We start from the raw sequence: 12,179 nt of genomic DNA, 5'->3' as shown, positions 1-12,179 counted from the left end.
ATGGGTAGAACATGCAAACTCCACACAGAGTTGTACCAACCTGGGTCTCCTGACTGTGAGGCAGACGTACTAACCACTACCACACCGTGCTGAACGATTTCATATATAGCATATAACAGCTGACCACAAAAATACCGACCACATGGCAGATTGTGCCACTTTTTAATATTTATATTTACATATGCTGTTCTCCTGTACAAGTAGAGGTGGCAGTAAACCATATGAAAGGTGCTGGCTGAGCCAGTTAATGTAGCCATTGCACAAACAGAGTGGTTTCAAGTGTGTAGTCCATTTGCATCAGACCGCATTCTGCTGTCCTTTGCAAATGAAACACCTCCCTGCTTCAGCTTTGCTTGACTTTCATGTGTGTACGTTGAACTTTTCGCTCCAAGGAGTTCGGGTAAAATAAAAATAAAAAGATACTTGGTGTGCAGAGTTGGTACAGATAGCTTAGCCTGGCATTTTGTCATTGGCCCAAAGGCTGTGCAGCAAAAAACATATGCATAAAGTAAGAATATAATTGGACATATTTTCATGGCAAAACATTCCAAGCAAAAGTGCTGTCTACTGGGTAGTGTTGTGTTTGTTATTTTTATATTGTGCTATTTACACCAGTGTCACGAAAAGCCTCTGAAGTATATTTTAAAGAGCATCCACTGCAAGCGCACTGCCTGCCAGTATGTGCAGTGTCCACACAGGACTCGTCCACGCACACGCACGCACGCACAGAGAGCACGGAGAGCTGTTTTGTTGCTGTAATTTCTGCATGGTCATGGTCGTGTTTTATTTGTTCTATCTCAAGTGAGCCAAATGGAGGCTTAATGCCTTGCCATGATCACAGTTCAGTATGCGCCTCGATTTAAGGTCACGGTTTGGTTCATTTTGGGTGCAGTAAGGGAACAAAATGCAAAACGTCAAACTTCTTTTGTGTAAACAGCTGTCATGATTTTTAAAATAAATTATGTAATCAAGAAAACGATTCAAAATAAATAATACCAATACCTAAATAAAAAAGAAATATATAGGTATAGCATACAGAAAAAATGTAAGGTTGCATTGATACAGTTTGTGCATTAAGGACGCACAAAGACAATCCAGTGTAGGTCAATATATGCAAAGCTATCTGAGGATTTCAAGCTTTAGCTTTTCCTTGACACTATCACTAGCCCTGACTCACGGTATCCAAAGGCTGGGCAGCACTCTATTTGTTTACAGAGAAGACAAGTGATGTAAGCCACACTTCTCGTCCCTCACTTTAATGTACCGTACAGTACAGTACATGTACTGAGCCAAAGGCTTTGTACCAAAAACCAGATTAGGAACACATGGGTTCAAACTTGCAAGGCATGCCTTGGTCTGCACCTAGGTGCGGATGATAGCATTGACACCCTCACCAAGCGAACCGCACTAGCAGAGCAAACACACCAAAGTTTGTTTTAACCACTTGTGACAAATGTGAACAAAGTCTACCAAATCCAAACAATCTGAATCAGAGGAAAATAACATTTTTGATCAGTGAGAGTGTTTTCTATGTTTGCATATTGCTGTGGTATTTGTGTCTTACCCCAAACATTTGCCGAAGGTCAGGGTCCCGGAAACGGAACGGTATGTTGGAGACGTGTAATCTTTTGGGTTGCTGTTTCTCTAAGGAGTCACTTGGCTGCAGATGAAGATGCTGGGAACCCTCCGTCTGTGCAATCTCGTCCGCCTGCTATAGAGTAAAACACACATGGTACAGATCAGCTACCATACAATTGAATCTGCAAATGGCCATCAACCAAATTTATTCTGATTTCTGCATTACAAGCGGCAAACAACATATCATACACTGACAAGGAAGGATCATAGGAGTGATCCCGGAAGAACCGGGCTCCCCCTGATCAATGTATTATTCTCTCTTAATCAAGAAGTTTACCATTGGAGATATACTGAGCTGTATGAATGATTGAACCAAAAGGTACAAATACAATCTCAAGACATCTCCCTCATAGTCTGGCTCCCAGATGTAGTCCTGGCCATGTTCGAACAGGTGGGGGGGTTTCCTTTGAACTTCCTCTTGGTTTGGTTTTTCCAAACCTTGTCCTTTGGATCTGGTATTTCCCACTAAAAACAATTCTTATATTGACTCTGACTCCTCAACTCTTATCGAGAAGAAATTAACCCTCTTACGGTCCACTGCCGAGCGTGTGAGATCTCCAGCCCAACCTATAGTATATGGTCAATGTTTGAACTATTATTGGGCAAGCAAGCAACTCCATTTATGGTGATACAAGTATATCCTATACTTGTGTACTGTATAATAGTTATCATACGGACAAGGGACAAGAAACAAGGTTTAAAAACATCAATATAGTCGTTCAATCAAGTGAATTATAAAGAGGCATTCAAATATCATCAATATATATTCCTTCTACTGTCATTATTATTTCAATGTCATATTGCACTGGCTTCATGGAGGGCATCCACTGTCTGGAACTGATGTCCATTTTTGTAAACTTCCCTTGCCATCCATCCTCAAATGTTCTCAAATTGATCAGGAGATCAGGAGAACATGCAGGATGGTCCAAAACAGTGAGCTTATTCCTCTGGAAGAAATCCTTTGTCAGGTGGGCATTGTGAACTACAGCGCTGTCCTGTTGAAAAAGCCAGTCATTACAACACAGACAAGGGCCTGTCATGGGGGAGTCCAGCTGCAACATCTCCACATAGCCATCTGCCGTTTGATGCCCCTGCACAATTTGAAGCTTCCTTGTTCCATTGAAAGAAAAAGCACCCAAGATAATGATGGCACCTCCTCCACTGTGCCGTGTGGAAAACAACTCAGGTTCGATCTCCTTGTCATGCTAGTAATGTGGGAAGCCATCAGCATCGTCAAGGTCCCGTTTTTCTTCCACCTTTCAATGTCCCATGTTTGGTGCTCTCTTGCAAATTTCATACGGGCAATTTTGTGGCGTTGAAGGAGAGGCGGACTTTGAAAGAGTTTGTTCTGTGACATTTTCTTGGGTCTACCTTTTTTGTTCCATAACCCTCAGGATCTTTGAAGAAGTTTCAAATGACTGTCTTACCCAACCTCAGCAGCAATGGTGCGCTGTGAGAGGCATTTGTTATGCAACTTAACATTCCGACCGAGTTATTTTGCCTTGGATTTTGGCTTTTAAAAATTGTTGTCTTAATCTTCTGACCAGCGGATCAACCTATTTCACTTTAATCCTTATTTGCAATAAATTGCTTACTGAAAATCTTTTCTCACTCCCATTTCTTCTTTTTGCATTTTGAAGCTCTACTCCAACAATGCAAAAGGTACATTCTTGCAATTTTTCAACTGGTCTTCAAATTGGACTCAGAGATTCAGAGTCAAATGAGAAGGCACTGAAGTATTTTTTTATTATCATTTATACATTGGTACCTTGCATACCAGTGTCTCAACTCAAGAGTGTTTTTTACATGCAAGCCGTCTTTTGGCTGTTTTTTTGCTTTGAACTGCGAGCTAAAATTTGGGTTACGAGCTGCTAGTTACCAGCAGGCAAAGCCGAGGACAGCTATTTAGGGGCTTGTGTCAATGTGACTATGACTGCGGATGAGAATGGCTGTAAATAGCATTAGAAGCTTTAGCATTAGCACCGCACTAGCTTGTAGCTGGGAGAGATTTTCAGCACATCAGCAAAATAAACGTACACTATAGCAATCTAGTTTATCTTATTTTATTATGTATTGTGTAAAACTATGACAGGAACAACATCAAATTAAAAGCATTAAATGAATACGGACCCACCATTCACCAGTATGAGCCTGGAGTATGTTTTTCAGTGAGGTGCGCTGCACAAATATGCACATTAGTACTCAATAAGGTAATCGAATCTTACCTTTATGCATTCCCACACAGTATCGGCATTTGGGACCAAATATGAGGCAAAAGAAAAACGGGAAAAATACACTATAGTAGTCTATCTTTGCAGCATGGGAGCTAATACTGTATATACAGTACATACATACAGTATATATATATCTGTATATATACATAATCTCAGTAGCATGGGGTTAATTATACAAACCATCAATGATATACAAAAGGTAATATAACAATGTGTGGCATTGCAGCAATATTAGTAAAGTAAAAACCCAGTTAATCATTTACTGCATACTGGTACTTTATATATTACCAAAGCAACACGGACCCAACTGAGCAGCCCCCAGAACTGCTGTCCTCTGGTTTTAAAAGGTTAATATTGCCATACCATTCTTGCGCTTGATACGTTTATGTAAACCTGTGACAACATTTATGTGTTAACCTATATTTTAAATTCGATTCATCCCCACAGAGGTTTACAGTACAAGAAACAAACTGTGCTATCTGTGCTATCTTGTTAAGTATCCAGTACATTGTGCTAGCTAATTTGATCCAGTTCATTAAAATGATTGACAAACTTCACAGTATAAGAGATCCTTTGAAGCGAAGGTGAGGATTGGTTTGGCTAAAAAGTGGTATGGACGCAGATCTTGAAGGCTGAAAAGCTCACTGGTAGGATTTATAAAGTCTTACACATCGGCGCATCACTATATGAGACAGACGAAGGAAAGGAAAGTCATTATACAGTATATAAGGGGCTCCATCCAATTGGTGTAACTCAATCACAAAAATACATTTGCATATAACAGAGCAGTTCACAGAAACCTATTGCCTTAACATGAAGATGCTGCAGAAGTGATGGAAGGAACAAAAATATGTGCCCCGTCTCAAAAATAGAACAGATGGGCTATGAAGCTACATGGGGGGCAAAAAAAATCCATATTGGGACACCAGTTTCAAAATTGGAAACCAACTGATGCAGCTGCCACATGTTCAAGCTGATCACGATCAGCACGGACAATTATTCTGATTCTAGCAGACGCATCCCAGATGCTGCTGTTGTGTTCTGTTAAAAATTTATACCTGGTTCTATTCTTGCAAAGTGTAGACTGAAAGAAGCAGGGACATCAGAAAGGCCCATCATCTGGTCAAACTTTTATCACGCACAGTCTATGATAAGGCCAGTCAGCACATGGACTAGCACGTTTAATGCCAGTTGCACTGCAAACCATGTTTGTCTGCAAACTATGACAGTTAAATGATACCAAACATTAATTAGATTGCAGATTAGGAGGGACTGGCATATCTATGTCAGCTTCTAGGGTCATATAACCTAGAAGTGCTAACAAAGTAGCACACTGTAGAAGTGATGTCGGCCATGTGGTAGTATTTTTTGATAAAGTCGGACAAAGCGGTTGCTGCCGAGTGCAAAACTTGCCATGCACAAGTTTCCTGTGGCGGCACAGAACCAGGGACGTTTAATACGACAAACCTCATCACAAATTTGAAGCGGCATCACAACAACGGCTTGGCGATTTTCACAAGACCACGGCTTCCTCAATCATCCAACGCTGATTGAAACATCTGCAAAGCGTGAGAAGCTCCCACACATCTCAAACCTTTAAGTAAAGTTGATCAAATGTAGAATCACTACATCTTCTGCTTGGAACTCACTTGTCGCAAGCAGCTCTTTAACTCTGATCGAAAAAACACCCACACTTTACTCGTTGACGCTGTGAACACTAAGGTAGGTTGGATTGCAATGTGTGCCTGAAGCACCTAATGCACACTTCCAATAATGCCTCGCACACTGCCACTTCCATATTACTGTATTATTATTCAGAGTAGCGATGCTATAGTTCACTGTCTGATTGGCTTCTGATTGGCTGCACTTCTCACAATACAGCTTTTTTTCAAATGAGAAATCTCGTCACTTTTTCATCTCGCAAGCTCTCGTGTGACAAGATAAAAGTATGTATGATTTGCGTTGATACTGGATCGATATCGGTATTGGACAATCCTCAAGGCTGCAAAATTGGTGTCGTGTCTCAGACTGACTCCATCTGTCGTCCCTCATTATTGCTGGCGGCTCCTTCACCAGAGTGAAATTCTGTGCTCCTTTCTTCTTTATTATATTTTTTATGTCTGTTACCTACATCACTGTCCATGTAATTTAAGTGTGTTTTAATGTAATGATAACCCGACCACTACTATGGACACATCTAAGGCATCATACTCGTATGACACGACTTACAGCTGTAAATATTCCTGGAATTTCGGCTGTATAAGCAGCTACTTTTTTTTCACGCTTTGAAAGGTGCGGCCATGCATATGATGTATATGATGCAGCTTTCAAGTTAAACACGATTGACCTAGTAACTTTTGTTCAAGTCTGCCAGTGTTTTCTGACAGCGTGGAGCAGTGTCAAAACAATCCAGGTGACACTGAGAGCAACAACAAAACTAGAGATAGGCTGATAAAGTATGTGACAAAGGAATTGTGAGGCTGTTCAATTCCGACACCGAGGCAGACGACTTTGGTGGTTTTAATTCGCAGGAGGAAGATGAAGACAGCTTTTTTTTTACTTTTCTGGTAGGCTACTAGTCATATTACACACATTGTTCGGCACTGTTTGGAAAAAAGCATTTATTTAATTTAAAGTTTAAAATGTCTTTCTGTGTAAGGTCTTTCTTTGTACTAAACATCCCATGTTACGACTTGGACACCCGCGGCTTATATTTAATGGATGCGCCTTATATTGTACTGTGCTCAATCCAGAAATTGCGGTATTTTTATATTTCATTTTTACCTGTTCCCACGTTAGTGTAACACTGGGGTTGCAACCAAAAAAATAAAACAAAAATGGTCTACACTATTAAAAATAAAGTCGTAATGTATTGCAGTTCAACATGTACAGTGTCTATGTGTTCGACAATATGGCAGTGATTTCATGAAACTTACAGTACGTATTCACATATTCAGTGATTTTCTGCCAGCCTCCCCATTTAGCAGCTGCAAACGTGTTTCCTTTAGTAAGCATAATAATCTTATGGTTTTAAACTTGTTTTTCCTGAGTGAAGTAAGTCCCCGTGCTGCCTGTAATTGGTCATCTGCTGCTAACAATGCCCCTTTTGCGTGAACGCGCTCATGACAAGACTAGAAAATCCTGGCTTGACCAATTAAGTGGTTATCCAACATCGTAGTACCGCTCATACCACATTTGCAATGTTTTTTTCAAATGTTGCAAAGATTATTAGCATTATGGATGTGTACCATAACAAATTTCTCATCCCTCTTTTTGAGTTGTAGAAGAACTAGTACTGGGAAATTGAGTTTTGGTTGTGAGATACAGACACCACAAAGATTCCGAAGTGTCCAAGCAACGGTGTCCACAAGGCAGAAATACTCTGCAATTACTTTTACTTTTCTGTTTTTGTACTTTTCTTTGTGTTTTTGGAACTTCCTGTTTGTTTTGTGTTCATTAAAACTTTTTTTTTTTTTTTAATGAGACAACCTGTGGCCGCCCTAAGACTCTTCTGCTCCTGCAGTGGTTGACCTGCAGCCGGCAAGAGGATGGAGAGCAGCCCAGGGTTTCTGTTGGAACTCCGTTGCCTCCTCACCCTTTTTTTCACGCATCTTCCTGGAGTTCTTTGTTATTCCTGGCAGACCACATATCCGTTTCCTAGTTTTAAAAAAAAAAAACATTTTTTTTGGTCTTTTCTTTGCATGCTTTTGGATCTCTCCACTTCTTCAATTGAAGTACATTTATTCAATTAAATTCAATTTATTTACATAGCGCCAAACAGCAGTTACCACATGGCACTTTACACATGAAGGTCACGTTCATGAATGGAAAACAGACAACCAACTGAAACCCCACATCAGCAAGCACAAGGAAAAACTCCCTCTGGGGGAAGAAACCTTGAACAGAACCCAGGCTCACTTCTTGCGATCTGTTCCTTCAAAACTTTAACCAATAACCAGTCATGACAGTCTTCTTAAAAAATGTGTTATTAAATTCAAACAGTAAACAATACTGTACTATCATTGAACTTAAGCAGTTGCACTAGAAATAATTGTAACTGATACCGCTGATACATCAGATTCACACTTTGCACCCTGTTCTGCATCATCCAAAACTACTAGAGAGGAACACAAAGATTGTGCAAATTCCACCTAGGACCTTTGCAAACAGTCGGTGTGATGTGCGGAGGGGGAAAAAAAAAGGGATTAGAGAAACTGAAGGCAAAACCCGGAGATGGGGAGATGATGTCAGCTTATTCAGCCTCCAATCAATGGGAGAGAAGTGCTGAAGGTAGCAGCATTTGTAGCAAGAGGCCGCGAGAAGGGGGAGACAGATAGATGGAGTGGGAGAGAGAAGACACTGGGTTCAACCAGGGACAAAAGTCTTGTCCCCAAAGTGTGTGTGTGTGTGTAAGTGAGAGTGAGAGAAATATGTGCTGCTGTAATGAAAAGGAAGCACAACCGCTATCTTCAGTACTTTGTATTTAAGGCAGTGTCCACAAGGACATAAATATTTTTAAAACGGTGTATGTTAACAGCAGTTCCAATGCCCATTTCCACTTTTATATTCTGGGTGTGTTGCTCTTTATGTGGGCAAATAAGGACAAGAGTGACCATGGAGCTAAATCACATCAAGACGGACCCTTTTGTCTTCAACATAAATATGGCCCGGATGGTAATGCAACTTAGTCAAGCTATTTTCTTCCAGTGTATTATACTTTATGGCTGCTGAATGCACACAAAGTCCACCTCATGGTACTGCAAATATGGGTTTACTGATTTATGTTATTCATTTTCAAGATTGAGAATCAATTTTTCCCAGAGGAAATAATGTACATCCAATCAATCCATCCCAGAAAGCCAAAAAATGTTACCACAAAGCACATTTTTATAGCTTTACAATGATAGTTTTACATGCAGAAAACAATTCCAAATGCATATAAATACATATATATGAGGAATGAAAGGGATGAATGAAAATTCAAGGTTACTTTTACCTTCATTGGCGTGATTGTTGACATGACTGTTACCAAAGACACGATGTGGCAGCGAGATCAACACCTACTTCTTCAACACCACCTTCCCGTTTTGCCATGAGTTATTTCTTGAATTCAATAGTGTTTCTCTCCTTAATAACCCAAAATGGAGCCGAAGAAATTTGCAAGTGCCAGCATTTTGATAAAGAAGGTGAGAAACCCTATTGAATTCAAGAAATAACTCATGGCAAAACAGGAAGGTGGTGATGAAGGAGTAAGACGTTGATCTCGCTGCCACATCGTGTCGTTGGGAATAGTCACGTCTTCAGTGAAGGTAAAAACCTTAAATGTTCATTTATCCCTTTCATTGCTCATTTATATGCATTTAAAATTGTTTTATGAATGTAAAACTATAATTGTAAAACTATAAAAACGTGTTTTGCATTAACATTTTTGAGAGTCAACCGCAGATGACATCATAGACGGGCGGCATAGCTGACTTACGGTGCCGGTTGCCAATTTGTGAGCAAGGATGCTAACATAAGGATGCTAGCAAGCACGTTTTGTGATAAAAATACATTAAGAACACAGTTGGACTCGCGCAGTGTCTTAATAACACGACAACACGTGCACCATATTCTACGCTAAACCGGAAAATGTCCGCAAGCAGAGGCAAAATGTCGGCGTCCATTTTTGACGTTAACTGAAAAACACGCTAATAGGGGCGGATGCTAACTGAGGCTCCACTGTACCAAAGACATATGGAAGCCAGTATTGCATGAGATATCACACTGTAAAAATGAATACATTTGGATATTGCTCTGCTATGCTTTATCTGCTTTGACGACTATGTAGAAGGGTATTCCATGAGGTCGAATCATTTGAATTTGATACATGGATTCTTGATACACTATCTCATAAATTTTATGCTTGTGCAGCCGGGCGAGAGTACTCTCATTCTGCAGACTCTGGTCCAGCCCTGCGTTCTGCCCCCGGGTTACATTTGAATGGGAAAAAACAGCATTTTTCTGTTGCCTCTATTCATATACAGTAGAACCTTGGTTAGCGTTATTAATCCCTTCCAAAAGGTCTGACTCTAACCGAAATGGACACTAACTGAATCAATGTTTCCCATAAGAAATCCAATTACTCCGTTCCAGGAAGCCCAAAATTTTAACACAAAACATGTTTTTATAGTTTTACAATGAGTTGTACATGCAGAAAACAATGTGGAATGCATATAATTACATATACATGAATAAAAGGGATACATGACCATTTAAGGTTACTTTTACCTTCACTTAAGACGTGACTCTCCCCAAAGACACGTGTGGCAGCGACATCAACCACCACTACCGTCCTGTTTTGACATAAGTTATTTCTTCAATTCAGTAGTGTTTCTCACTGACATCTTAGACGGGCAAAGTAACTTTCGATTCCGGTTGCCATTTTGCTCGCTAGCTGTTAGTATGCTAACAATGAAAGACGTTTTAGGATTTAAAAAATGGACAGATGGACTCACGCAACAACACGTCAAGACGGCCACCATACTGCCATACATTGTGTGCCTTCAAAACGTAAATGTATGGTTGCTTTTCTGGTTGACCTATTAAGTCAAAACAAGGCATCTTGTCAGCTAGCTGCAAATTGGTAACAACGATGAAGCTGAAGGAAACTGGTGGTTGCCTCTTTCATTGCTCGCTTTTGACTTTTAATTCTGTTTAATTGCATGTTAATCAAGCGACATTTGCCTGAGCTGAGGAGCAGAGGTGGGGACTAATTAGCAGCAGAAGCACAGAGTTGAAATAGTGAAACTGTCTGATGACTCGCGATAAAAATGTGGGACAGCAATTACTTGATCCATTACGTCAGAGTATTGCGGTAACATAACATCAAAAGTAATTAAAAACAGCAACAATTCTTTGAGGACAACTGCAAAAATTATAAAATTTAGCATAAAATCATTAATGCTTACCTATTACGCAACAGCCTTCCAAAACAGATTCAGAATATACAGAACTTTGAATACAATAGGTACAGAAATGATTAAAAATAACATTTAAAAACTTAAAAAATACGGGAAATAAATTACCCTGTTTTGCGAAGGAACATAGTATTCTACTATTGCATAGAATTGTGCAATTTAACTTTTTAAAAGCACTGGACTCGTACAGGGGGCTGCGCGGTTGCATTTGTGTCGCTATGGTAACTGTTAGACGACACTGACTATACAGTGGAACCTCGATTAGCATCCACCCGGTTAGCGTGTGTTAAATTTACGCCACAACTTTAACTCGGTTTGCGTGCATTTTCCGGTTATGGCGTCTTGTCGTTTTATTACTACACTGTGTGAGTCCATCTGTATTCTTCATATAAACGTTTTAATCACAAAACATCCCTCCTTGTTAGCATTCTGTTAGCTAGCTAACAGATGGCAAATGGACCTGGAAGTCAGCTACGTTGCGTCGCTCCTCTATGATGTAATCAGCGGTTGATTCTCAAAAGCATTTTTTATAGATTTTTTAAAGTTTTATAATTATAGTTCTACATGCATAAAACAATTCTAAATGCATATAAATAAAGAATGAAAGGGATAAGTTAACATTTAAGGTTACCTTCATTTAAGATGTGACTATTCCCCTTTTTTATCAAAGTTATGGCACTTGTAACTTTCTTTGGCTCCATTTTAGGTTATTGAGGTGAGAAACACAATTGAATTCAAAAAACAACTCATGTCAAAACGAGAAGATGGTGGTGGTTGATCTCGCTGCCACATTGTGTCTTTGAAAACAGTCATGTTAAGAATCACATCTTCAAGGTAAGAGGTAAAAGTAACCTTAAATTATCCATTATCCATTTCATTCATCAGTTACAGTGGTTTGAAAAAGTGTTTTTTCCCTTCCTGAGTCCTTATTTTTTTTTCCATGTCACACTCACAGTAAATGTCTCAGATCATCAAACAAATGTAAATATTAGTCAATGACAACACAACTGAACACAAAATGCAGTTTTTAAATGAAAGTTTTTATTATTAAGGGAGAAAAAAATCCAAACCTACATGTCCCTGTGTGAAAAAGTGATTGCCCCCTAAACCTAATAACTGGTTGGGCCACACTTAGCAGCAACAACTGCAATCAAGTGTTTGCGATAACTTGCAATGAGTCTCTTACAGTGCTGTGAGGGAACTCATCTTTGCAGAATTGTTGTCATTCAGCCACATTGGAGGGTTTTCCAGCATGAAGCGCCTTTTTAAGGTCATGCCACAGCATCTCAATAGGATTCAGGTCAGGACTTTGACTAGGCCACTGTAAAGTCTTCATTTTTTTCCTCGT

The 12,179-nt window shown here is 39.7% G+C and overlaps 1 protein-coding gene across 6 annotated transcripts in view; it reads right to left on the bottom strand.

The window, feature by feature from the left end:
• The window catches only part of rbfox3a (RNA binding fox-1 homolog 3a), a 592,196-nt gene that overhangs the window by 77,188 nt on the left and 502,829 nt on the right, over nucleotides 1-12,179 (bottom strand). For 5 of the 6 annotated variants that reach the window (XM_054768103.1, XM_054768106.1, XM_054768107.1 and 2 more), the window contains one exon: nucleotides 1,565-1,711. The exons of the other annotated variant lie outside the window; for it this stretch is intronic. In XM_054768103.1, coding sequence (XP_054624078.1) covers nucleotides 1,565-1,711 — 147 coding nt within the window. The remainder of the gene's footprint in view (nucleotides 1-1,564; nucleotides 1,712-12,179) is intronic. 6 annotated transcript variants of the gene reach the window in all.

Source organism: Dunckerocampus dactyliophorus, chromosome 2 (assembly GCF_027744805.1).
Source record: "Dunckerocampus dactyliophorus isolate RoL2022-P2 chromosome 2, RoL_Ddac_1.1, whole genome shotgun sequence".
NCBI classification, from domain to species: domain Eukaryota; kingdom Metazoa; phylum Chordata; class Actinopteri; order Syngnathiformes; family Syngnathidae; genus Dunckerocampus; species Dunckerocampus dactyliophorus.
The sequence above is the reverse complement of the archived record's forward strand: the minus strand, read 5'-3'. Positions and strand labels throughout refer to the sequence as shown.